At 29.8% G+C, this 27,670-nt stretch overlaps 1 protein-coding gene across 3 annotated transcripts in view; it reads left to right on the plus strand.

Moving 5' to 3' along the window:
• The first annotated feature begins 6,421 nt into the window (after positions 1 to 6,421).
• Positions 6,422 to 27,670, plus strand: part of LOC107454710 (alpha-tocopherol transfer protein-like) — a 131,820-nt gene continuing 110,571 nt past the window's right edge. The window contains exons 1-2 of one of the 3 annotated variants that reach the window (XM_043040539.3): positions 6,422 to 6,502; positions 12,686 to 13,072. In XM_043040539.3, coding sequence (XP_042896473.1) covers positions 12,946 to 13,072 — 127 coding nt within the window. In that variant the 5' untranslated portion in view covers positions 6,422 to 6,502; positions 12,686 to 12,945. Of the gene's footprint in view, positions 6,503 to 12,685; positions 13,073 to 27,670 lie in introns of those variants that run through there. The other 2 variants (XM_087163580.1, XM_087163579.1) reach the window with 2 other exon arrangements.

Raw genomic sequence — 27,670 nt, forward strand, 5'->3', positions numbered from 1 at the left:
AAACTAACATGTATTATCGTCTTCTTCCTACCACTCCTTACGTAGCAGAGAAGTGAGGACATGTAGTATTCACTGAAGTGAGTTTTAAACTTGTTGCTTTGCAGAAATGCAAAGAGACGCAGTGAAAGGGTCAATAAGTAAATTACTTCTGATTTATTATTTATTATTGTGTCGCTCATTCTGTACTCCTAGGTTTAAATACTTTTCTTTCGAGTACAGTTGATTGTTTAAATCTAGATATCCTTTTGTTTCATTGCGATTAACATACTAACAAATTGTGCTAACATAAAATTATAATAATTATACGTTTTATAAATCGAATTATACTTTCTTATCGATTTCTAAGGGGAAAAAGTGATGAACCACGGAAATTGGTGAGCGAAACGAACATGAGGTGGAGGCTTTTAGTGATTAAAAATTTCAAGTCATTTTTTTTTCAAATTAAAAAATTTAAAATCAATTTTTTAAATCAACTAGAAGAAAGTATTTGAAGTAATATAGGTATAATAAAAATAGGAAAAAATCAAAGAAGTAGTCATCATATGTTAAATTTTAAAAAAATCTCCTTTTTGAAAAAAAAATCCGAACACAAGCCTTTTGAGGCTAGGTAGAATAATCTCGTCTCGTTCAAAAAAGTTTAACAGGAAAAACGCAACTTATTTTGTAAAGAAGTTATAAAAATAAAAATCTAGTGAACAGAAAAAAAATATGTATGTAGGAAATGTGTAAAAATGAAAAAATTAAGCTTTCGATTTTAAATATAAAGTTGGTTCACTTTTTAAATCTAATCATAACCGCCAAATTTTACTGTCAATGGAAAGTTCTTAAAAGTCGTAGTAAATAATGATTAAAGTTGGAAGAATAATTTTTAAAATTAAGATACTTCCTCTTTCGCCAATACTTAAAAGAATAATTACCAAACTAAAAGATCTTTGATTTGTTTCATTCACATTAATAAAACTAAGCAAAAATTTAAAAAATAATTATAAAAAAGAAATATACGCATTTTAGAGAATTTTATTCTTTTCTTGGGTAGATGGCGCCATTGAGCGAGTTTTATAGAAAATCTCATAATATTTTTAGAATCTTTTATTTCTTATTCAGATTGTTTATAATAACGCTTTTGGAAATAAAAATATAATATTTTTTCCGAATACGAGTAAATTATCAGATCCGATTTAAATTTGAAACAAAATTTATCCTTTGGAACATGTATTTATCAACAGTTAGGACGTTTTCGATAAAGGTTTTTGCTTTCCCTGAACTAGTGAAAACCACTGTATCTCCCTAAGTGTAAAAAACTTTTTCAAAGTAATGTCTTTTCTTAAAATATAGTATACTAGTGGGCTGAGCCCCCTGCTCGCTAACGCTCGCCAACCCCCAAAAATTGCTGCGCTATCTTATATGGTTTGCTTCGCAAACCAAGCTCGCTTCACTCGCTACTAACTTAGGTACATTACAAATGCACAAAATTCTAAGAATTCAAAACAATCATTCAAATCCATATAACAACTTTTTTAAAAAAGAAAAATTACATCTTTATAGTAAATACTAAGTCATTAAAATAAATTTGAATTCAAATAAATGACATGTAATTCGTTAAACCTATTAGAAATGTGCTATAGTATAAAATCTTAAAGCGCAACAGCACGACTGAGATTCATTTTTCAATGAATAACTAATAACAATAATAAAACAAATAAATTCGTGATATAAATCAAAAATCGTCAAATAAATTCGTAATATATAAATTCGTGAAAAAAAGCGCTCTCGACAAAATACTAAAATTGAAATCTATCGTCAAAGACTACTCACTTCTGCCTAGCTTAATAGTAAGAGATTGCCGCAGATGATAATGCTCTCTCTGGTTATTTCAGTTTCCATTTTTAAAAGCGCTATATGTTGAGCCACCTCAGCTAGATTTGGCATGTGAAATTTTTAGCGGCAACCATTGGTGGATTTCCTAGCGTTGCCATTCGGGGAGTTGTAATGAGGTTTTTTTTTGTCGCCGTGTAAGAGAAATATATATATATATAACAATGCTTAAACTTTAAAAATCATTTTCATTAGCTGCATTTCTCATCCCTCCCCCACCCCCCTTTTTTACGTTCGGGCTGCAAACCTTCGAATAAGTAAGTTTATGAGTGTAACAATTGCTACTCTAACACGCTTTTGTAAGCTTCTTCACTCTGATATCACTAATGGTGGAAGCCTATCCGTATTTTTTTTATTATAACAAACAGAATTCGAAGATTTCTGTGCTCAGAAATCTAAGAGAAGAAAATGTGCATAAAAACTAATTTTAAAAGTAAACTAATAGAAAAATATTGAAATAACACTCCATTTTGAGGATTGGATATCCAAATTGTAATACTTCTATGTTTATAAGTTAACCTATAAATGAAAGAGTTTTTCCTTTAAAATAGTTTTTTTCCGTGAAATTACATCCAAATTTTTTAAGAGTTTTGAGATAGAAAACTCATAGATAATCATCTTTTTTAATTTGATATTTTTCCTTTTTTTAAAAAAATTATGTGTCTTAATCTTAAAATATACTTCCAAGCTTCCTTATTAGTAATTTAGTAACATTTCCCCCCCATAATAGTGCTTTTACTTTTAAATTTCACAGGATACCATTTTTTCTCCATAATAGTGCTTCTACTTTTAAATTTTACAGGATACCATTTCCCCCCATAATAGTGGTTCTACTTTTAAATTTTACATGATGCCATTTCCCCCCATAATAGTGGTTCTACTTTTAAATTTTACATGATGCCATTTCCCCCCATAATAGTGGTTCTACTTTTAAATTTTACAGGATACCATTTTCCCCCATAATAGTGCTTCTACTTTTAAATTTTACATGATGCCATTTCCCCCCATAATAGTGGTTCTACTTTTAAATTTTACATGATGCCATTTCCCCCCATAATAGTGGTTCTACTTTTAAATTTTACATGATGCCATCTCCCCCATAATAGTGATTCTACTTTTAAATTTTACAGGATACCCTTTTACAAACCAAGATTAAGTAAAATTATTAAAAGGGCAGAGCAATTGAAATTTTACTTATGAAATTCCAGATAACTCGTACCCATTGTTTAAACATTTTGAATTTAATGCTAAAAATATATAGAAAAAAAAAACTATGTGTACATTTTAAATATTCACAAAGTAAAATAATTTTTTCTGCGAAGCTGCCAACAGTCACTTTTTTTCAACATTTTGAATTTAACGCGAATAAAATATAGAAAAAAACTATTAGTGTGAATTTTAAATATTAACAAAGAAAACTAATTTATTTCTGCGAAGTCCCTTTTTTACAAAAAAAAAATTCTTAGTTAAAAAAAATAGCTATGTGTTTGGAAATGATTTTAATTTTCACGATATATAAAGTAATAAAACGTTTAAATAATCTGGTATTTATGCATATATGTTTAGAAATGATGGTAAATATAAATCGATTTCTGCCGAATTCACGTAATTTAGTTACGCAACTTCCGCAGAAAAATATCTTTTGGGAGAGCGCAAAAATTTGCAGCTATATGATTTCCTTATATAAAAAAGTAATATTGTATTAAGTACAGTATTTAGTTGTTTGTAAATATGTTGAATCATTTCAAAGGTAAATAAATGCTGCCATTGCTTTTCTATAAAAAAAAAATAAAAAAAATATTAGGTACTATGTATACATGATAATGTCATTATAGCTTTCACTAAGTCTTTGAAAATATGTCCATTTCAATGATCTTGGTCATTATTTATAAAGATTACAAATAAATCATATCACAATTTTTTCTTCTAAACATGATCAATGAAGAAAAATTAGAAGAAATCTAAATACAAAACATCCGAAGTGCTGTCTCATTTAATGCACGTGACAGCAAAAAAAAACAACATGCAAAGTACTATTTACAAATTATTATGTTATTATAGCTTTCACCAAGTCTTTGGAAATTTGTCCATTTTAATTGTCTTAGGCATTATTTATAAAGATTACAAATAAATCCTATCATAGTTTTTTCTTCGAAAAATGATCAATGAAGAAAAATTAGAAGAAATCTAAGAAAAGAAAAATAAGAGAATTGTTATGGTTAAAAACAAAATCTTGGAGCTTCTGCAATCCTTCTACGGAACCCTTGTGCTCCACTGACCTTTGGGGACAGCTGGTTTATACCATCTTCACTCATTATTCGAACTGTTGTCATATTTTGGAAAAATAATGCTCAATCACATTATTATAATCCCCTGCGTATGATAATATTGTTCTATCTTATCACCGAATCTTTTGAATCAAAGTCTTTTTCTTTCTTTTGTTTCATTTATCAGTTTTTTTTTTTTTTTTTTTTTTTTGACACCATATTTTGTATCGAATCACACCAAAACTACAAAAGTTATTTTACTCAGCTTAACCTTTGCAAACACATCTGCGCAATACAACTCATTTATACGTTACTATTATTTATTTTCTCTAAAATCCGATAACAAGTAATCTAAATAAAATTATTTTTTTTATTCTTACCAATATCAAATGTTTTTATTTCACACGATTCCTAGATTTGTTTTTTAGATCAAGGTTTAAAGTATTTCTATTCCAATGAACCCTTTTCTTAATAGCAAATTTCAATTGAAAATTTTAGTCAGGCAGAAAATTTGAAGGTCCGACCTTATCACCTCCTACATCAAAAAGCCTCCACACGGTTTTCATAAGTAGTCAAAGCAGACTCTTTAAAAAGAGAACCAGTCGTGCACATGACCCTAATTCATATCTGCCAACTTTTACTCATTTGGCGTAAAATTTTATTTTTATATTTAAAGTGGTATTAAATATATACTATTTTTCCTTTTATAAACTTAATTTTTAAATGATTTTTGATCATCACTATTCTTAAAAAAATTTGGCATAGATATTAATATGTGTTACTATTTGCGTATTTCTTTTTTTGCTTAAAATTGAAATTTTAATTCCACTGGAAAAATCATAATGGAAGGGATTAAAAGTTGTGCAAATTCTATTTTAAAAGTATTTGCTAGAAAGTTATCATATACGTTTGAGAATTGAATCTGTAGTGGTTGACAAGTAAATAAGACAAGCCACATTCATATTCATAAATTAAACACATCTTTAGACATATATTTGCTACCACTTTCTTATTTTTACTAGATTTTGAATTTAATAGCTCTTTCGTAATCTGGTTTACCTGCATAGTGGTCTCATCGAACTACCTGTAAGAAACCGTGTGGAGGCTTTCACTTAACCGGTTAACGCCCAGCGTCGTATATTTTGGACAGTTCCTTTTTTCAAAGACATTCATTGTGGTGGGAAACTTTTCTCAGAATTTTCATTTATCTGGGTGAATTGAAAGATTCTCAGATACCACAGTGATTTAGTTATTTCTGACTAGATCTAGAATTAAAAGGAGCCAGTACTTATTGATCTATCAAAGACTTTTTGAATGCTCCAACAGTAGAAAAACCAATTAATTTCAATAATATATTATACCACCTTTTCCATAAAATCACTTCTTGTATCATTTCAATGAAAACCACTTCTTGTATCATTTCGATATATAAAGTCGGGACAAAACGGGTTAAATAAGTCGTTGCTTTCGACCACATGTTTTAAGGGAAGCTATATTCTTTACCTTTTTGTTGTTTAAAGCAACGGTTCCCAAATAGTTTTCCGCGGTACATTAGAATGCCGTGGGAAAGGTAAACGGATTTCGAAAGTTAGACTCTTTTGAATTTTTTTGAAGAAAAAAAAACATATTTGAAATTTATAATTATATTAAGAACCAATCAAAACCAATGCATATCCGGAGAAAATTACTTGATAGCGGTCAATTTTGACAATCATGAGTTTTCGCGAACAGTAGCATCATGACAAAGTGATGCAAAATATATTTTATCTTTATTCGAATGAGATAAACTACAAAAAACGAATTTTACTTCAATAACAATTTATTTCAGCCCTTCAATAATTTTTTCAGCCCTTTTGGCTGGTTTTAAACCAGCCAAAAGGGCTGAAAAAAATTTTGATTAGAAATATTGAAATTATTTTAACAATATTAATTGAAAAACTTATTGGAAGAATCAGGTAAGTGGCATTTTCAAAACGGAAAATTTATTAAAAGAATTATATTTATTTATTATAGCTCTTCGCTTTATTTTCTTTACCACTGTCTAGTTTGAAATGAAAATCATTAAAACATACCAGAAACTAATATGGATTAGACATGATAAAATTAAAGCGAAGACGAAAACAGTTCTTTTTTCATATGTATGTATGTAATTAGACATGCCCATATTATTACAACCACTTTATGTTATTTTCTATGATTCTCTAATTACCCTGAAAATTTCCTTTTCCGGGTTCTTCCAATCAAGCTCTTTAATTACGTCGGAATATGCCTTTCAGTTTAAAGCACGATTTCGTAAGTGTTTCTCTGTACTAATTTATTGATTCTTTATCCTTTTTTTATTCACCTCGTGCGAAGAACAGGTATTTAGGTATATACAGGTATTATACAGGTATTGTCTATTATTTTGTTATTATTTCATAACTATTCACTAAATTAATAACTTTATTTTAATTACTCTTATGGCTTTAATGTATCTTGTTTCACAAATCCTTATCACTACATATTATTTTGAATATTAGCTTATAAAAATTTAGAAAAATAATTTAAAATAATTCATTGAAACCATTTTCAATGAATTATTTTAAATTATTTTTCGGATACAGGTTTACGGGACGCGTCATTTTGACGCATTTCGAATTTTATAAGGAAAATTACAATTTGCATTTTTATTTTATCTCTTGTAATGACTTTTGTCCATTGATCGAGGTAAATATATATTGAAGTCTATTTTCTTCAAAAGCGTTGAAATATTGAAATTCTCTTTGTGGTATACCTGTCTCTACGGATATGCGTCAATTTGACGCGATCGTAATTTGGACAAAATTTTGAGTAAACATGGAAACATCACATCAATAATAAATAGGAATGTACCGACAATACTTCGATCCGTTATCCGATATCGTTTTCTCAAATGAAACAAACGATAAACAACTGTTGCCGATGAGCTATAATAGAAAAAACAAACGCAGAATGTCAATTGATGTCAGATTTTGAAGGTTTCAGTTGCTTAGTTCGAGTATTGAAAATTAAAAAATACTAGAATATTTCATAAATATATATCTCATATTTTCATTTTTTTTCTTATAGTACATAATTACATCGCTTTCTAAGTGCAGAGATGCCAACTGCTCTGGACACGCCAAAATAATTTTAAAAAAACGGTGAATAGCTGCTATGCAAATTTCGCAAATTTGAAGTTGTGATTTATATAAGCCTACGAATTATTTAGAAATAGTGGTGGATAAAAGTCTACTAAATTGAATTTATTAAACTAAGAATCACAATTGATAAACTACCACTTTAAAATATATATTTGCTGTCCGGAGCAAGTTGGTATCTCTGCAAGTTCTGTTATATGTATTCATTCATGTGTCAAATTGGCGCATGTTCGTAGAGATATAGATATATAAGAAACGTCCGTAAACCTAGTATTAATATTCGGTAATATCGTTATTGTTCAAGGCTCCTGAGGACCTTGAAAAATTTTAGCAGTGGTATTAAGTTCAGATTAATGCTAGAAGATATTCCTTATTTTAATATACCACTTCGTTTTCAAGCGGTTTGCCGGAATTTTCTTGCATATATACTTTCTTTGGAAAATAATTTTTAGTTGTAGTTACACAGAAATTAAATTGTCGACAGTTGTTTAATTTTCGTTACCACTTTCTAAAATTTACGAGACCTGCGGGAATCCTGTTGTTTCATAATAATTCGTTTGTTTAATAGTTTATAAGAATTTGAAAAATTACTTAAAATACTTCAAAGACGCCACTTTTAGTATTTTATAATATTTTTATTATTTCATAATAATTCACTTATTTAATAATTTTATAAACATCCAGAAAATTACTTAAATAGCTCAATGACGCCATTTTTAATATTCTATGACATCGTTATTATTTCAAGCAATTCACTTACTTAATAACTTTAATTTCCTTTTTCGTATGTCTTAAATGCATCTTTTTTAAATCACGATATAATTTGAATATTAATTTATTAAAATTTAGAAGAGTAATTTAAAATAATTCAACGATGCCATATTTAATATTCTATACTATCGTTATTATTTTGTAACAATTAACTGATTTCATAACTTTATTTTCCTCTCTTATGTTTTAAAAGTATCTTGCTTAACAAATGTTTATCAACGATATAGTATTTGGAATATTATTTTGAACTTAGAAAAATTATTTAAAATGGTTTAAAGACATCATTTTTAATCTATAATATCGTTATTATTTCATAACAGTTCACTTATTTAATAATTTCATTTTCGTTTCTCTAAAGTCTTAAATATATCTTGTTTAACAAATTTTTATCGCGATAAACTATTTTAAATACTAGTTTATAAAAATTTAGAAAAGTAACTTATAATAATTTAATAAACCCATTTTTACTATTTAATAATATCATTATTATTTGCCAAAAATTCGCTTATTTAATCATCATCATCATCAATGGCTCGACAGCCCAGGGTTGGCCTTGGCCTTCTCAAGAGGTTTTTTCCTGGCTAACCTCTTTTCTACTAGTGTTTTCCAGTTTTAATTTTTAAGACCAAAAGGTCTTTCCTTAGGCCATCTATCCATCTCAAATTCGGCTTGCCTCTTTTTCGTGTGCCAACTGGTCTGGCTTTAAAAACTCTTTTTGTGTTATGGTCATCGTCCATTCTGATAACGTGGTCTGACCATTTTATTCTTCGTCGTTTAATAAAGTTAATAATGTCAGGTTCATTATATGAGTGATAATGCTCGAGATTTTATCTTCTAGGCCACGCACCATTTATTTGAATCCCTCCAAAAATACTTCTCAAGACCTGTCTCTCAAAGACACCCAACACAGCTCCATCCGTACAAGATATGATCCAGGTTTCACAAGCATATGTTAAAATTGATCTTATCAGAGATTTGTACAGTAAAACTTTTGTTTTTCCACGAATTACATTAGATTTTATTTTTTTTTCGATTTCCATTAAAACAGTTACTGGCTTATAGTAATTCTTCTTTGTATTTCCATTGTGGTATTGTTCCTGTTGTTGATTACAGAACCCAAGTAAACGAAATTGTCAACAACCTCAAATTTATATTCTTCAATTTCTAAATGGGTGTTATTTTTATTTTTTTATTTTTTGTCGTATGCCTGTTTAGGCAGTGGGGGGAGCGATTGTTCCTGTTTTCAGTGGCGCCATCTATGGCCAGGAATTCGACTTCTGCCACGCCATTCACACAACCACAACCCGTTTATAGGGCGGGTCACATTCACACACAAAGGAGAAAAGACATAGAACACACAGAGAGAGAAAGAAACATCCATGTCTTGCCCGGGATTCGAACCCAGGGCCTTTCTGATGCAAGGGCAGTTCCCTGCCCCCTTCACAGGCCGGATGGTAATGGGTGTTATTGAAGCTTTTTATAGTACAGGGCAAATATTTAGTTTTGCTCTCGTTTATACTCAGGTCCATCTTGAGAGCCGCTTTCTCTTAAGAAATAAAAGCCTGTCTTAGTGCTATAGGTGATCCAGCAAATAATGTCTATGTCATCAGCAAAAGCCAATAGTTGTACATATTTATTAAAAATATTTTCCCTAGTGTTAATGTTGGAATCTATTATTACTTTTTCTAATACTAAATTCCTGTCGCACACCATTATTTATTACCATTGAGCTTGATAGATTATTCTGTATTTTGACCCTAGTTTTGGTTTCATTTAGTGTCAGGCTTATCAGCCTAGATAACTTTTTAGGCACTTTAAACTCTCTCAAGGCTGCAATGAGGGCTTTTCTATTAATGCTATCGTATGCAGCTTTGAAATCAATGAAAAAATGGTGTGTATCTATTCCAAATTCTTTAGTCTTCTCCAGAATCTGCCGAATGTTAAATGTTTGCTCAGAGGTGGATCTTCCTATCCTAAATCCAACTTGGTAGTCTCAAACCAGTTTTTCCACAAATGTAGAGAGTCTGCTGTATAAAATATTTGAAAATACTTTATAGCTTGTACAAAGCAAGCTAATACCTCTATAGTTAGAGCATTCAAGTAAATCGCCTTTTTTGTGTATTACACAGATCACACTCATTTTCCATTCTTCAGGGATTATTTCCTGATCCCATATTGCATTTATTAAGTTATGTATGTACTTAGTCATTTCAATTCCACCATTTTTCAGCAATTCGGATGGAATAGCATCATGACCACATGCTTTATTGTCTTTAAGTTTGTTAATACCTTCAGCTACTTCTTCCAACGGTACAGTCACATCTTGGCTGACAGTTTGTATGCTTTCTGTACGTACCTCATATCCATCGTTGTCTGTGTTCAGTAGACAATCGAAATGTTCATTCCATCTCGTCAACACCTCTGTTCTATCACTCAAAATTACACCTTCTTTATTACGACATGAGGTAGTTCTTGGCTTGAATTCCTTGCGAACGAGGTTGATTTCTCGAAAGAAAGCTCTGCTTTTATTAGTATCTCTCAAATGTTCAACATTTTTGAAAAGATCCTCGAAAAATTTCCACTTTTGTGTTTTGTGAATTCCTTTTTCTTCTCTTCTTGCATCCTTGTATGCAAACACTGAATTTCTTGAATGTCTCTTGCTCCGCATTTTGCCATATGCCTCATTTTTCCTTTTTGTAGCCATGAAACATTCATTATCAAACCATTCCTTCCTTTCTTGCTTTCTTAACCTTTGCCACAACTTAGTTTACCTACTTCAATGATTGTTTTCTTTAATGCATTCCATTTATCATCTATTCTCTCTTCATCAATAATATCATCATTAATTTCTTTAAATTTATGTTCTAGTTCTTTCTGAAATTTTATTTTAATCATCTCATTCTCAAGCCGGCCACAATCATATTTTTCCTGACATTCACTGCGAGTCTTGCGGGAGTAAGAAAGTCTTGCTCTAGCCCTTACCAAGACCAGAAAATGGTCAGAATCCGGATTAGCACCACAATAAGCTCTAACATCCAGTTTGTCTGACTTGTGTCTTGAATCTCTTAAGTAATAGTCTATTTGATTTTTAGTGTCTCCATCAGGAGAACTCCAAGTTATTTTATGATTTTTTTTAATGTTGAAACATTGTGCTTGGTATTATCATATTATTGCCTGCTGCAAAATCAATAAGTCGCCTTCCATTGTCATTTGATACGTCATGAAGGCTATACTTTCCGATGATTGGTCTAAATTCTTTTTCCTTACCAATTTTTGCATTTGCATCACCCAGTATAATTTTGACATCGTTTTTCGGGCAAGATGCATACAGTGCCTGTAGTTCTTCGTAGAAGAGCTCCTTTTACAAACTATCTTTGTCCTCTGTTGGAGCATGAAAGTTTATAAAACTATAATTAAAGAAGATTCCTTATATTCTAATTTTACACAGCCTAGGTGACTTTGTTACAAAGTCAAAAGAATATCAAAAGTTATTTAATTTTCATTACCACTTTCTAAAATTTACGAGACCCACGGTTAATAGTTTATAAAAATTTGGAAAAATACTCAAGATATATATATATATATATATATATATATATATATATATATATAATGGCTCAATGACGCCATTTTTAATATTCTATAACATCGTTATTATTTCAAGCAATTCACTTATTTAATAGCTTATTTATAACTCACTTATTTTCCCTTCCCTTATGTCTTAATTGCATCTTTTTTAAAAAATCTTATCACGATATAATTCGAATATTTATTAAAATTTAAGAGAGTAACTTAAAATAGTTCAACGATGCTGTATTTAATATTCTATACTATCCTTATAATTTCGTAACAATTAACTGCTTTAATAACTTTATTTTCCTCTCTTATGTCTTAAATGTATCTTGCTTAACAAATGTTTATCAACGATATAGTAGGTTGAATATTAATTTAAATTTAGAAAAATTATTTAAAATGATTTAAAGACACCATTTTTACTCTATAATATCATCATTATTTCATAACACTTCACTTATTTAATAATTTTATTTTCATTTCTCTAAAGTCTTAAATATATCTTGGTGAACAAATCTTTATCACGATAAATTTTTTTTAAATACTAGTTTATAAAAATTTAGAAATATAACTTATAATAATTTATTGAAACCATTTTTACTATTATCTTATAATAATTTTATGAAACCATTTTTACTATTATCTTATAATAATTTTATGAAACCATTTTTACAGATTTACTATTACTATTATTATATTTTTGCTATTTATAATATTCTATAATATCGTTATTATTTCATAATAATTCACTTATTTAATAACTTTATTTTTATTTATCTTTCCTTAGTGAAGAATAAAACAATTAAGAACTATGTATTATTGTTTTTATTTTTAAACTAAGATCGCTTGAACTTTAAAAAAAATGTATAAGAGTTTTTGACAGTGATGGAATTGCAAGATAAATCGAATATCACATTTTAAGCAAAAGGAGACTAAACTCTTCAAGGAACAATCTTTTTCTTTTACATTTTGATCACATTAAAGGTGTGATTTACGCAACTGATTATGAGAGGTGAATTTAATTTGGCATATTTCCTATAGATGACGCTAAACTTGACTCGCAGTTGATTTACCTCCTTAGCTTGGCGGTCAAGTATTTTTTATATGGAAAATCATCATTACCACATGTGACCCTGGAAGAAAAAAAATTTCTTGATCGGTCAACAAATAGAAAATGTCTGAAAGACCCCTTAGGCAAAGCAGACGAGCAATTTGATGTCTGGTGTTTTTCAACATTGTTTGAGAAGAAAATAGAAGTGGAGAATAACTTCTGAGGCTCTGAATAACTTTCACTGTTAAGAATGGCACCTGCTGCTCAATGGATGAAAGGATTAACTCCAGAAATGGTTCAAAGGGCGGAAGATGAATTGGGCGAAACTCCCCAACTAAGAAAACAATCTTTAAAAGAATTAAAAGAACTAATTAATGGTATGTTTAGTTTTCCTTATTTATTTGTAATGTATATTTACCATAAATTAAATAATTAATACCAAAAATTTTAAAAGTGGTAAGTGTTCCTTTTTTCAGTTGCAATATTTATTTATTTGTTTGCTTAGTCTTAAGTCACAAGCGATCAATCTTCGCTGTTCGGTAAATTTTAGAGTATATTATAAAATTTATTGTCCTGTTGAAATCAACAATGTGGGAGACAAACATCCATCCATTAAGAATCTGAAATTTTTTTTCTCCAATTTTTTTTAATACTTGAATTGTTTAGCTTTGTTTTATTAGATAAATATCAGACAACGTACGGACACTTGAAAGGAGATATCGCAAAATGAGGTGACTTTTCTTTTTTTAAATGCAACTTTAAACCCTGAATATTTTTCAAAATACACCTGCCTAAATCTATCTTTAATGTGAAAAACATCCTTCATTATAAAAGTAAAAGAAAAATATTTTTTATGTTACCAAGTCACTACTTTCAGAGAGGTGCCTGAATGACACTTTCAGAGAGGTGCCTGAATGACACCTGAATTTTTTGCCGTAAGAGCCGACTAAAATATTATACTGGTGCGAAGAAAACCTCTTTATTATCAAGATACATATGCTTAAAATTTTTAAAATATCTCAAAATATATCGTTTTTATAGTATTTAAATTGATTTTGATTTTTTCGGGGGGGAAACAAATAATGAAATTATTAATAATATATAATTTCAAGAATTATATTATTATTATTATTAGTTTCATTTTTATCAATTATAATAAAATATTTAAATCAACATCGAACAAATCATAATTTAGGGAAATGTGATTTTCTTTTTCATCTGATTTCTGACTACACTATCCATAACATATTGCCCTTCGTCAGCTTTAGCAAAAACTTGTGACTCTATTCTTAATGAGATCTACAAACATCCTTATGTCTTACAACTATTACGCCGTTTTTAAATCATTTTATAGCGTGGTAGAGGTTTAAAAACCAAAGCTTTCAGAAATTCGGATAATTTTACTAACATTTTAAACGCCTTAACGCGTAAAAACTAGGTAAGTGGCGTTGCATATGAACTTTTAAATCATTTATGAGTAGTGGTAATAATATTAAAGCAATTTATAAAGCTTAAAATAATGCATTAAGACGGTGTTTCCCAAAGTGTGGTACGCGCACCCCAAAGTGTACGGGAACAGTTTAGTGAAGGTACGTGTTCTTATACGAAATATCTTGCAACAAAGGAAAATTTCAAAAAGTTTTATTCGAAAGAAGAAAAAAAATAGCTAGCCATGAAAATTTACAATTACGTATTTTTCGATTGACTATTTTTTGCCGAGTTAACAGTTAATAATTAGTAGTTCAACAGCCAGTTGTGGCATATAGCTTTTATGCAATTTTTTATAGTAAAAAATACATTCATCTTTTATTAGTGGTACACAGTGTTACGAAAAATTTAGAAAGGGTACACAAAAGTCGCAAGTTTGGGAAACACTGCATAAGACATAGACTTAGCTACCACATGAAAAAAATTTCCCCAAAAGCGTAGAAACAGTGTGTACATGTAACAGAGATGGTGATCATTTCGCAACTTATGTGCCATTTAAGTATCAGTTTATTATTTTCGGGTGCCAAGTATGCAATTTGCTATTTATATTTCTAAAAATAATCTTCAAAACCGTTCTACTTTGATTTCAAATTATGGAATCACGTTACGTAGCAATGTTTGCTGTTTAGTAATTAGCTTGCTTCAAGGAATATCGAATAAGTCTCTACTAAATCGAGAAATCAAATTTTTATAGTCCAGTTTCTGAATAAATTTATTATTCAGAATCTGAATAAATTTATTTATTTATTTATTTCAAAGAAATAATTCTCATTATGATTAACTAATATTTAAATTGTTGCGCTGTAATTTTTAAAATTTCGCTCGACTATTTAAATTAAGTCTTACCGAATTTTTGATCATTATCATATAATTATAATGGAAACAAGCAAATCGCAAGGCATTTTCCTTAATAAGAAAGGGCAACAACTTTTATTTCGATGTTATGATTAAAAAAGCAACTAAAAAGTAAATCTTTGCGAAAATCTATAATGATATTCATATTTGGATTATTTAATGATGTCGGAAAATATCCTTATGGTTTTTTTTACTTATTCTTATAACTGTTTCTCATTGCTGTTTTGTCCTGTTTATTATCTAAATGACTGTGATAAGGTCTATTATACATAATTTAGAATTACTCAATGCAATATAACTTAAAATTACATCAATCTTTCTAAACCGAACAAAACTCTACTGTTTAAAGTTTGAAAATTCCCTATATAATTTTCTAAGGAGAAAATGTTACATATTAATGATGTCAATTTCTTTAAAGATAAATTTTTTTGAAAATAAAACATTCGTGTTTACCAAAGTATTTAATAAAATTAGTAGAGACAATTTGATCTGAAATTATGCGTTTGCTACACTTTTAAAAAAAAAGCGAAAACAAAAACCGAGGAGGAAAACACACAAAAATAATCACCTAGGCTTAAACTAATTTTTTTTCTCCAAAAAGTTATCTTTTTTATTCCAAAAAAAATTGCAAAGCTTAGCGTTAGAGTGGAATGTTTTTAATACTGGAAATATTTTTTTGCTGAAATAAGAACGCTTTTTTTCATGGTGGCAAGAAGTTTGACTGAAACAGTGGCGTTACTTATTGTGCACCAAAAAAAAAAAAAAAAAAAAAAAAAAACAGACTAGCCTGAATAAATTTTGATTTAATGATCGGAATATACGTTTTAGGATTCAATTTTCTTATTGGTTCAAGGGGGCTACTTCATATATGCTAATTATGCTTCAAATATGCAAATATGCTCAGCCATACCCTCCAACTTATGAGGATTTTAAAAATAATTCTTTCTAGTGGTAGCGAACCAAAGTAGAAATTTTTAAAGCAAATGGATCTCTCGTAAAACTTTTATCAGAACTTAAGAATCTACCCATATGGCCTGCACTTTTATAAGTAATAGTGGACAAGTTACGCTAAAATTAATTTTTCTTAAATATTAAGACATTAATTTTGCTACCGTCAGAAAAGAAGATTTCTGAAACTACGGAAATTCCGTAGCAGTTGGAGGGTATGCTCAGCTAGGTGTGCAGACGATATTTTAAGTTAATCAGGCACAAAAACGTACTTTCTGAGCATACCTTTTTTTCCGACAGATTCTTATTTCTGACCTCCAAAATATAGGGAATAACCGCAATATGGGAATCATGGTAACCATAGTTTGTTTAGAATAGCGGCCCTAAGTTTTGACCTAAGTTTGTAGGTTTTTTTTTTTTTTTTTTTTTTTTTTTTGTTTTTTTTTTGCGTACTTAGCCATATCTCGAAAACGTTTTGAGCAAATTAAAACATTTTTGCACACATTTATGAAATTCGTTTATCCAGTTATAATTCCATGCAAAAAATTAATTTCGGTAAATATTTATTATTTTTAATTACATTATTTATTACTAATCGTAAAATTCTGAATTTTTAAAGTATTCAGTTTTTCACTTTATTTTAAAGTATCTAACTTTACATGGCAAAATTTGTACGTAATCCTGAGAAATCAAGTTTTAAATATACGACTTTTTAAAAATTCGATTTCTTAGGAGCTATTCAACCAATTTCTCTCAATTTTTTTATTTTGCCATACTAAATTGGATACTTTAAAAATGACGTAAAAATTATAGACCTTAAAATTCAAAATTTTTCTTTCTATTATTAAATATAATAAAAAAAATTTTGGAACTTAGTCCCTGTGTGTTAAACAGAGAAGGCGACATACCAAGAGTCAACGGAGTTTCGAGAGAGATAGTTAAAGTGGTTAAGTGAAATGTATGTCAACTAATCCAAGATTAAGTTAGATATGTTTAAATTAGTTAAATCTAATTAAAAAAAATTTAAATTCTTAAAGAGAATTATTTCATTACGCGATTTCAGCTCTCTTAAATGTTTAATTTTACCAAGGTTCTAAATGTCGAAATGCAGCTATTTTATATTTAAAACGTAAAAAGAAATCCAGAGCATGGTTGAAGACTTTTCTTCTTGTTGCAATCTTTTTCAAGGACTAGTTATACTTCAGGCTCTCAGAGAAAGTTGCAAGTATATGGTAATTAGGTGTAAGAAAAACTCGTTGTAACAATTGCAATGCAAGAATATAAAAAATAAAAGATTTGCTATCAAGAGAAAATGTGTTATTACGACACACGGAATAAATTAGAACTTTTTTACGAACTAATATAAAAAGTCATAGATTGATTTCCTTTTTAATTACAGTTCACTTCTTCTGCAGTTTTTTCAATAACAGCTTGATACAATTTTTATCGATACGATTAACAGCTTGATACGATTTTTTTAAACTATTTTTCAAATTATCTTTGATGTAGAAAGGACTACCCAGTGTGTCATTGATTATAATTATTTAACCAAAAAAGCTTTGTTTCATTCAATGTTTTTTATCTTTAATTGGTGTGTTTTTCGTGTGTGTAATCCGAATCAATTAAAAATGTAAATAAATAATTTTCTTTTTCTTTTAAATTCCATTTTTTTCTACATAAAAAGAAAAAAATATGAGCTTGTGTTTCAAACTTCATATTTGTTCTATTCAAAATAGCGTTTTTATACATAACACGTAAAAGTTATTGTTTTAATATTTATATCTTTTTATATAATTTATATTTTTTAGCTTCACGAAATAAATATTAAAAAAGTAAGTTTGATTTAAATATCTTATTTTCCTCTGCTCTATAACTTAGCTTTTCACCACAATTAAAATTAAAATTAAGTTTAATTTAAATATGTTAATTTTACCAGTTCTAGAAATTTAACTTCCTGCAATAAATAACAGGAAAAAAAGTTTAATTTAAATATTTTATTTCCATATGCCTTAGAAATGAGCTTCCCTTAATCTATATATATAAAAGTGAATGTGTGTCTGTCTGTTTGTCTGTCCTCTATAGACTCTTAAACCATCCGACAGAAAGCTATGAAACTTGGCATACAGATAGTTCAAAGCACGAGGAAGGTTTCTGTCGACATTAGAACATTCTGCGACAAACTGTTCCAGCGATATCAGAGAAAGTCGAAATGGAATTTTCTGATTGGTTAAAAGTTAGCCATTGTCTTAAATTTTGCTTTAAACGATTCAGTTTTCAAATATCTTGAAGATAACAACAGTGATATTTTCTATCTTATAACTCTATTCATTTAGAAAAGTAAATTAAAGTAAATTGCATATACTTTAGTTTTTAATTCGCGCGTTTCTTTATGTCAGGTGAGTGCAAGCAAGTAAAATCAACGAGAATAGATTTCTTAATTATTGGTCGTATCACGGATTCAGTGAAAACTGTTTAATAAATATAAAGACAAAAGCAAATTTCCTTCAAATTGCACGTTTTCAAAAATATTTATATTTAGTAAGTAATTTTAGGTTAGCACAATTAAATATAGTTTTCGAAGATTTCATTGCTGTGACAGTTGTCATTTGAAAACTATTAGTTTGCTTATTTATGCAAAGTTTTCGAATTCATCCATTTTATTTCTTTCATTTAAAAAATAGATTTTTGTTTTAAATTTTATAATTTTCATATTTCTTATTCATCTCATCTATATTGCTCTTTTTATTTTTTAAAATATATATGTGAATTTTCGGTTTAGCAAATTTGCGACCACTGTCAACTTTTACATTTCTTTTTGTTTGTCAGAGAGAATATTTGCAAAAATAGGCCACCTAAGCAAATCGCTCTTAGTCGATCGACATCTCAAGCGCGCAAAAAGAGAACTATCCGTGTTTCAGAAACATCGGAGAAACGGGAAAAAAGACTTGAAACTAATCGAGAAGAGAATGCTTTTACCCGTTCCTTAGAAACGCCTGAGCAACAGGAAAGAAGACTGTCAACAAATCAGCTACGCACTACGAAAGCCCGTTCGTCGGAAACATCAGAGCAACATGAAGCTAGAATGAAAACTGATCGAGAACGCACAACTCAAGCCCGTTCGTCAGAAGCATCAGAGCAACAGGAAGCAAGAATGAAAACCGATCGAGAACGCATTTCGCTATTCAGACGCTGCCAATACTCTGATTTGAATCTCAGTGCATTTCACTATGATCCGACAACAAACTATAGTCTTCCCCCAAGTGTCATCATCGGAGAAATAGATCAATTATGTATGTTTTGTAATGCTCTCCAATTTAAAAATGAAGCAGCTGGAATTTGCTGTTCTAGAGGCATACTGAAACTATTATATTTTACGTCGCCTGCCGAGCCATTATCAACCTTCTTATCAGGTCAAACAAACCAATCGAAGCATTTCTTGGCGAATATACGCCGGTACAATTCGTGTTTCTAAATGACTTCATTCGGTGCTACACGTATCGTGAACGAGAATTACATGTCAACATTCAAAGTGCAAGGCCAAATTTATCATCGTGCAGGATCACTTCTTCCATTGCCTGGAGCAGATCATAAATTTCTACAGATTTATTTCATGGATAACACAAATGATCAAGTCAATCAACGTTGTCAGGTAAACAATGGCACTAAACGAGAAATTGTTACCGCATTACAAAAATTTTCGATCAACATAATCAGTTAATTAGGCTGTTCAGAATTGCCCTTGACTTAATGCCATCCGATATTTACAAAGTTGTTATTAGAGGTGAAAAAACACCTGTAGGCCACCACAAAGAAAAATACAACGCGCCAACATTGGATGAAGTAGCTATTGTTATAGTTGGCGAAGAATTTACCTCCCGCGATACAGTTCTTCATCGCAAAAATGGTGACGTTCAAAAAGTTCTCAGAACCGTATCGATCCTATGATGCATTGCAATATCCTATTTTTATTTTGGCGAGGAGAGGAGGGGTATTATTTTAACATAAAATTGAGAAATCCGCAAACAGGCGAGAAAACCAATGAGAAAGCAAGTGCAATGAGTTTTTATGCATATAGATTAATGATTGCCAAAACGCTGATAATCATATTTTAAAATGTCGACAATTATTTCATCAATACATTGTCGATATGTATACGAAAATTTAAACCGAACGCCTACTGTATATTAAATTAAATCAAACCAAATTACGTTCAGAAGAATACATTCATTTACGGGATGCACTAATTAATGATGGTAACGTTAATACTAATGATGTGGGGAAAATGATTATATTGCCGACTACATTTGCAGGGAGTCCAAGGCACATGCATGAATACTCACAGGATGCAATGACATATGTTCGCGCATATGGGCTCCCAGACTTATTTATTACATTTACATGCAATTCTGCTTGGGTTGAAATTAAAGAGCTTCTGTTACCAGGACAATCATGATCGGATCGTCATGATATTACAGCACGTGTGTTCAAACAAAAATTTAAATCTTTACTTGATTTCATTGGGAAGCGTCATGTTTTTAAAGAGACAACGGTGTTGGATGCACTCTATTGAATGGCAAAAAAGAGGATTGCCACAGGTACACATTTTGATTTGGCCTATTGAAAAAATCCCACCATGCCAAACTGATCAGATATCAGCAGAAATTCCTGATGTCGCCATAGATCCAGTCTTATTTCAGATCATTGTCCAAAATATGTTTCATGGTCCGTGTGTATCACCATACATGTCTGTTTGAAAATGCACTAACGATATCCTAGAGAATTAACTACTGAGACTATCACTGGTTTTTTTTCACTATTAAATAAAATTTGCATTTCAAATCATAATCGCAAATATCATTTACACACTTAAATACGAAATTAAAATTCAAACTGAAAGCGTTGCAACGCACGCAGGGAACAGCTAGTCTATATATATAAAAGTGAATGTGTGTTTGTCTGCTTGTCCTTTATAGACTCTTAAACCAACCGACAGAAAGCTATGAAACTTGGCATACAGATAGTTCAAAACATGAGGAAGGTCTCTGTCGACATTAGAACATTCTGCGACAAACCGTTCCAGCGGTAGCAGCCAGAATCGAAATGGAATTTTCTGATTGGTTAAAAGCTAGACATTGTTTTAAATTTTGCTATAAACGAATCAGTTTTCAAATATCTTGAAGATAACAACAGTGATATTTTCTATTTTATAGCTCTATTCACTTAGGAAAGTAAATTACATATACTTTAATAAGTAATTATAATTCGGTTCTTTATGTCGGGTAAGCACAAGCACGTAAAATCAACGAGAATAGATTTCGTAATTATTGCTCGCAATTAATAAAACAGTATGCTTAATTTAAATATTTTAATTCAATCATCTTTAGAAATTAGCTTTCCTTTATAAATAATGGATGAATTTAATATGAAAGTGTGAGGTCTTGATTATGTCATATCGCTGAAAATGTGTGCCGTAATCAGCCTATTGTCTTCTTTAAGATTTCGGCCCTGAAAAATATCGCTTAAGTTTATAATATAGGATTTCAAAGCTTTATTAATAAAAAATTAAATAAGTTTGTAATATAGGATTTCAGAGTTTTATTAATAAAAAATTTGGTTTAATTATGGAGATGTGCTTCTCGAAACTATCTATTTTAAGATCTTTTTGGAGGTCTTTGTCCAAAAACTACAGCACTTGCGAACTGCTCCGGATTTGACAAGATATTTTAAAAAACAGTAGGAAACTACGAACTAAAATTTGCAGATTTTTGGTTAATTTTCATAACTTTCTTAAAGGCTCAACTTGTCGTAACTGCAACAAAGCGGCGTATTATATAAGCTATGGAATAATTTATATCGTTAAATATAAAAAATATAAGTGTTTATAGAAATTACATTTTTTTTTTTTAGTTTAATAACAATATAGTGCATTATTGTATCACGGATTATTCATTTGCAGGAGCACAAGTCATGCGAAAATAAACAAAAGATATGAATATAAACAGCACTTCCCTAGCAACAATTTTACCTTGGCCCTAGTAGGGCTCAAAATTGGCTCAACATGGGTCCTATAAGAACATAGACAGAGGGACCAATATTGGGATGATTAGAATTTTTAATATTGGTTCGAGAATGGCCTATATAGTGTTTACAATGGCCAATATGGAACCTATATTGGCTAAATAGTGGATATGAAATATCGGGTGAATCTGACAATTCTACAGGGTGTCCCAAAACGACCGCATAAACTCTGAACAGCTAAATTCCTCGTTAGGAGTAGTACATAAAAACTGCCCAGAGAAGCTATCCTTTACGATTCATTGTTTACGAGAAAAATACGAAAAACAAAGTATGACGTCACAGCCGGTGCAAGAAAAAACACTTTATTGAACATATCAACAGCAGTATACTATGCACAATTTAAAGCAGATGGTCAAAGTGTCCGCCGTGCATGTCGAGCCAGGCTTGTGCACGCCGTGGATATGTCCAATAAAGTGTTCTTTTCTTGCAACGGCAGGGACGTCTTACTTTGTTTTTCGTATTTTTCTCGCAAACTATGGATCGTACAGGAACGCTTCTTTGGGCAGTTTTAATGTACTCCAAACGAGGAATCCAGCTGTGCAGAGTTTATGCGGTCGTTTTGGGACACCCTGTATATAGTACAGATATTGGTTGTAAAGTGGTTTTAAAATATCGGGTGTATCGGAAAATTCTATATAGGGCCAATATCGAAAAAATAACTGCCTTTTGAGCCCTTATTGAGCCAAGATACGCGCATGTTGGCCCAATGAGGGCCTAAGTTATTTTGCTGCTGGGAAGACAGCTTAAAGACAATAAATTGGTTTTTAACATCTCTCACAGCTAACAGAAGTTTTAGTCTGTCAATTGCGATCTTAAAAGGAGCGTTTCTTTTGTTTTAGAGATTTAATTTTATTAATTGAGGGTTATTTGATGCGCAAAGCACTAATTTATTGTTCAAAAGCACAAGCATTAATGTATTCCTCATAATTTATTCGTGGGAAGCACTAATAATTTTTTTAAAAAGAACCTGAATGAACTCGCAATGCATTAAAAGCTTTCTTAAAAACAGCATTGAGGACAGCAATATCACAAACTTTGTAAAAGAAATGCAAGCCACCTGCAAGTTTCACATAATGTAGAATCCTGCAAGTCCTTAGCATCTAGTGTAGTAGGCTTATGTCAAATTTCGTTCTATTCTAGAATAGAACAGCGCTTCGCTATACTGTCGTCTGCAAGAAAATTCGTATGAATACCATTCAGAATTATGTCATTCTTTTTCGTTTGCACCTGTTCATAGAGTGTTTTGTTTCCATTTTGGTGTACGAAAGATGAATATCACGACTTGTTAGTGGCACTCAAAATATTAAGAATTTTTTTTCACGACAACTTAGTGGCACTTAAAATATAAAGAATTTTTTTATATGTTCAGACACAGAATCCAAATTATGTGGGCATTCTTTTAAAGATGAAAAAATTTATCTGAAAGTTTTTCTGAGGTAACAGAAAAATCATCACTAGTTCTGTTGCTTTAGGAATTTATTTGTGATTCCATACCTAGAGCACTATATTTTCCCAGAGAAAGAATTCAGTTGAGGCTGTTTTTCAACGTCCACAAATAAAGATAACCATTAAAAAAAAACATATTTTTTTTAATTTTGTCAGTTATGGGAACGAAAACTTGAAGTCAAAGTTGTGTGGCTTGTATTTTGATTTGCAAACAATAACTACTTACCAACCGTTCTTTCTTATTTAGGATTCTAACAAAAATAATTTTTTTTAAAATCAGGATGTACTTGGTTTTTCGGATGCACCAACGAATTTGTAATTCAATAAGAGCTCAACTAAGCTACTTTGAACGGGGAATCTAATATACCACATAATTTAAGGAGAAATTATAGCTTAAAATTTTTTTAAGATGAAGGACCCCGATTTCTGTTCTACAAACCATCTTTAGAGTGAAGTCTTGCAAAATCTAAAATTAGCATGAAATTTCAAAAGAAAACGTCTTTCATACGATGTTTAAAATGACTCTTTATAAGCATATTTTTGCTAGTTATTTCTGTCATTATTAGTTTTAATGATCAATTATTTTCGGAATTAAGTTTCGAATATAAAGTTACTAATTTATATTCGAAACTTGATTCTTAAAAAAATTGATATAAAGTTGCTAATAAATAATATAAAGTAGCTAATTTTAATCTCTTTTAAGAAAACTTTGAAATTTATTAGTCAATTTTTGTACTTATAGTCGTCTCTAGCAAATCCTGCTTGTAACATTTCTTTTGCAGAAAGCCTCCGCACTGTTTTTTATTAGTAATCTAAGCAGACAATTTAAAAAAAATTAACCAGTTCTGTGCATGAACTAAAGTTTAATTTTAATAGTAATCGAAAGAAATTAATCATATATATTTGATAATTGAATTTGTCGTGGTTGACAGGTAAATAAAACAAACCAATTTTATTCATAAATTAAACAAACCTTAGACATATATTTGCTACCACTTTCTTATTTTTATAAAATTTTGTATTAATTGGCTCCTTCTCAATTACTTGGGAGCGAGTGATTCAAAAGAGCATTCGTACAAAATCAGGATCAAGACGTACTTCAGTAAAAAACGGTAAATTAAATGTTGCCGTTTCTAATTTGACAGACTTTGCTTATACTTTAATTATTGTTCGTTTAATCATACATATAATCAATCTTAATTCGAAGTTATAACTAAATACTTTTATTTTGAACAAAGTAATGGTGAATTAAATAAATCAAACAATTATAACTCCGCCCACAAATAAACTACTAAAGAATTACTTTGACTACCAGTTTTATCTTTTTACCCTGATTGATACGGTTTTATGCTGGCACGTATTTGTGACAGTCGGCGCGAAAGGGTTAAATTAGAACATCCTTTTAATTATCTGATCAAACAACCTATGAGAAAACGTGTGGAGGCGCTGGTTAGTAACTATTAATTTTTTAAAGTGCTGCGTCCGGCCATCACACGGTCTTTTATAAGTAGTCCGCGCAGACTGTTCCAAAAGTGAATCAGTTGTGCGCATGAACCCAAAACCTTTTATAAAAGTAATTGGGAGAAATTTTTCTTATATATTTGAGAATTGAATCTGTAGTGGTTGACTAGTGAATAAGGCAAACTAATAATATTCATAAATAAAATAAATTTTTAGTCATATATTTGCTACCACTTTCTTATTTTAACTATATTCTATATTAAATGACTCGTTCGGTAAGCTGATATCCTTCATAGTGGTCTGATCGAACTACCTATAAAAAACCGTGTGGAGGCTTGTATGTAAAGATTTTTAAAGTGGGAGCAAAGCAGTGTTTAGTTACCCTAATCTGAGGACGTTGCATAGTAACTTTCAATTACTGAAGTGTTACGCTCGGCTGGTAGCAAAATTATGTTTAGTTTCCGATGTCATTTAATTACACTTAACTGAATTTGTTACATAGTAACTTTTCGTCACTAAGGTGCTATGTCCGGCCTGTAGGCTGACATTTTTAAAGATGGTAGCAAAAATATGCTTATTTTCCTAAGTTCTTTAGTTACACATATCTAATTAATTCTTTCGAATACTAAATAAATCTTTCAAATACTAAAACGTTAATTTCGATTTTTAGCCGGAGATATTTAAATTAGTAGCCAAATTTACGATTTAAAATTTGATTTCCAATGGTTCCTTACAATCACGACACATTAAATAAAAAATCAGTAGTGTACATAAAATCTGATTAGAAAAGCGGGATATTTTTTTTTTATCTGCCATTGAAAATCAAAAACATTAGGTTTCTTAAACTTCCTCCTTAAATATTGTGGAGAACTGGTGTATGTTTTGATTGTCAGCTCTATCAATATGAAATGAATAATTTCTTTTAATTTGGTGTTTCATGTGATATTCATTACGAAATGTATAAAAAAAAACGTTTATCAGTTATTATTTTTGTCATGATTAGAGTTTTATGAACCTCACATTAAATAATATGAAATTAAGGAAAGTTTTCACATAATAACATATTCGGAAGGTCACATAATAACTTACAGTAAACGAATGAGGAAATATTGCGTGATACAACTATTTATTAATAAACTAAAATGCAATTTTCAAGGATATTATGCTTTATGCAAAATATTTGTGCACCTTGATTCATCATTTATTTTTCTAGTATACTGTTATATTATTTTGGGAGGCTTTTAAGAGAATCAAAACCTTTTTGTAAATATATATATATATATATATATATATATATATATATATATATATATATATATATATATATATATATATATATATATATATATATATATATATATATATATATACAGGCCTATCAACTGCTACACTTTTTGGAAAATATTTCATAGAGTGGTAGATAAAATTCAATGCTTTCGGAATTTTTGCAATCTGGTGTTGCAAATGAACCTTTAAGTCATTTATATGTAGTGCAGTAAATAATAAGTTTAAATGGATAAGAAATAATACAAATACATAGCTACCACTAGAATTTTACGATATATATATATATATATATATATATATATATATATATATATATATATATATATATGCAATCTTTTGTTTACTTAAGATCTAATAAAAATTTGCACAATTAAAAAAATTGTTAGAAACTTATATTTTACTACCAGTGGAAGAAATGTCCTCAAAACCATTTATATTTGAAGATAAGCAGATAAGCTCATTTCATGCCTGTCAACTTTTAATCCTTTCCTTAATGATTTTTCCCAGTGATATTGAAATTTAAATTTCAAGCAGAAAAATACGTTATATTTGAAAAAGAAGGCTTTAGCTGTGTTACTAGGATGGTAACGCATATTTATATATATTCTTAATTTTTTTAAGAATAGTGGTGCTTAAGAATAGTGAATATTCGAGAGGATGACCTCAAATATGCTAATTAATTAGCACAGATAAGTATACGATTCCTCAGGAGCTATTCGGCCGATTTCGCTCAGATTTTATATTTTGTCATGTAAAATTACGTTCTTTAAAATGATGTAAAAAATTATATACCTTACAATTCAATTTTTTTTCCGACTTGTATTAAATGAAAGATTTAAAAATAATAAATATTTATTAAAAGTAATTTTTTGTAAGGAGATTATCTCTGGATAAACAAAATTTAAAATTGCGTGATCAACATTTTTTTTAAAATACGCTTAAGTTCTAGAGATATAGCAAAACACGCAAAAAGTAAAATTAACATTAAGAAGTCCAAATATTAAATCACTTTCCTGACCAAACTATGGAGCTCATAATTCCCAGATTTCGGCTGACCCCCATATTTTGGGGATCAGAAATTCCAATCCGTCGAAAAAAATTATATTTATTCCGTAAAAGTACGCTTTTGTGTCTGATTTCGTAATTTAAAATGCGGTCTGCATTAACTAATTAGTATATTTGAAGACACCCCCCTTAAACCATTAATATAGAGTTTTAGAACCTGAATATCCGATCATTAGACCAAACGTTATTCCGGGTATTCCGTCTATTTATTTACTTTTTTTTGGCACTGTACAGTTGTGAGATCTCAAAAATTTAAAACGTTAAATTTTTCGAAGATTTCATTTATTGTCTACAATTATTGTACCCTTGGTCCATTTTCATGTAAAAAGTACTTTTATGAAAAAAGT

Source organism: Parasteatoda tepidariorum, chromosome 5, assembly GCF_982258835.1.
Source record: "Parasteatoda tepidariorum strain Cologne lab strain chromosome 5, Ptep-v5.0, whole genome shotgun sequence".
Lineage (NCBI taxonomy): Eukaryota > Metazoa > Arthropoda > Arachnida > Araneae > Theridiidae > Parasteatoda > Parasteatoda tepidariorum.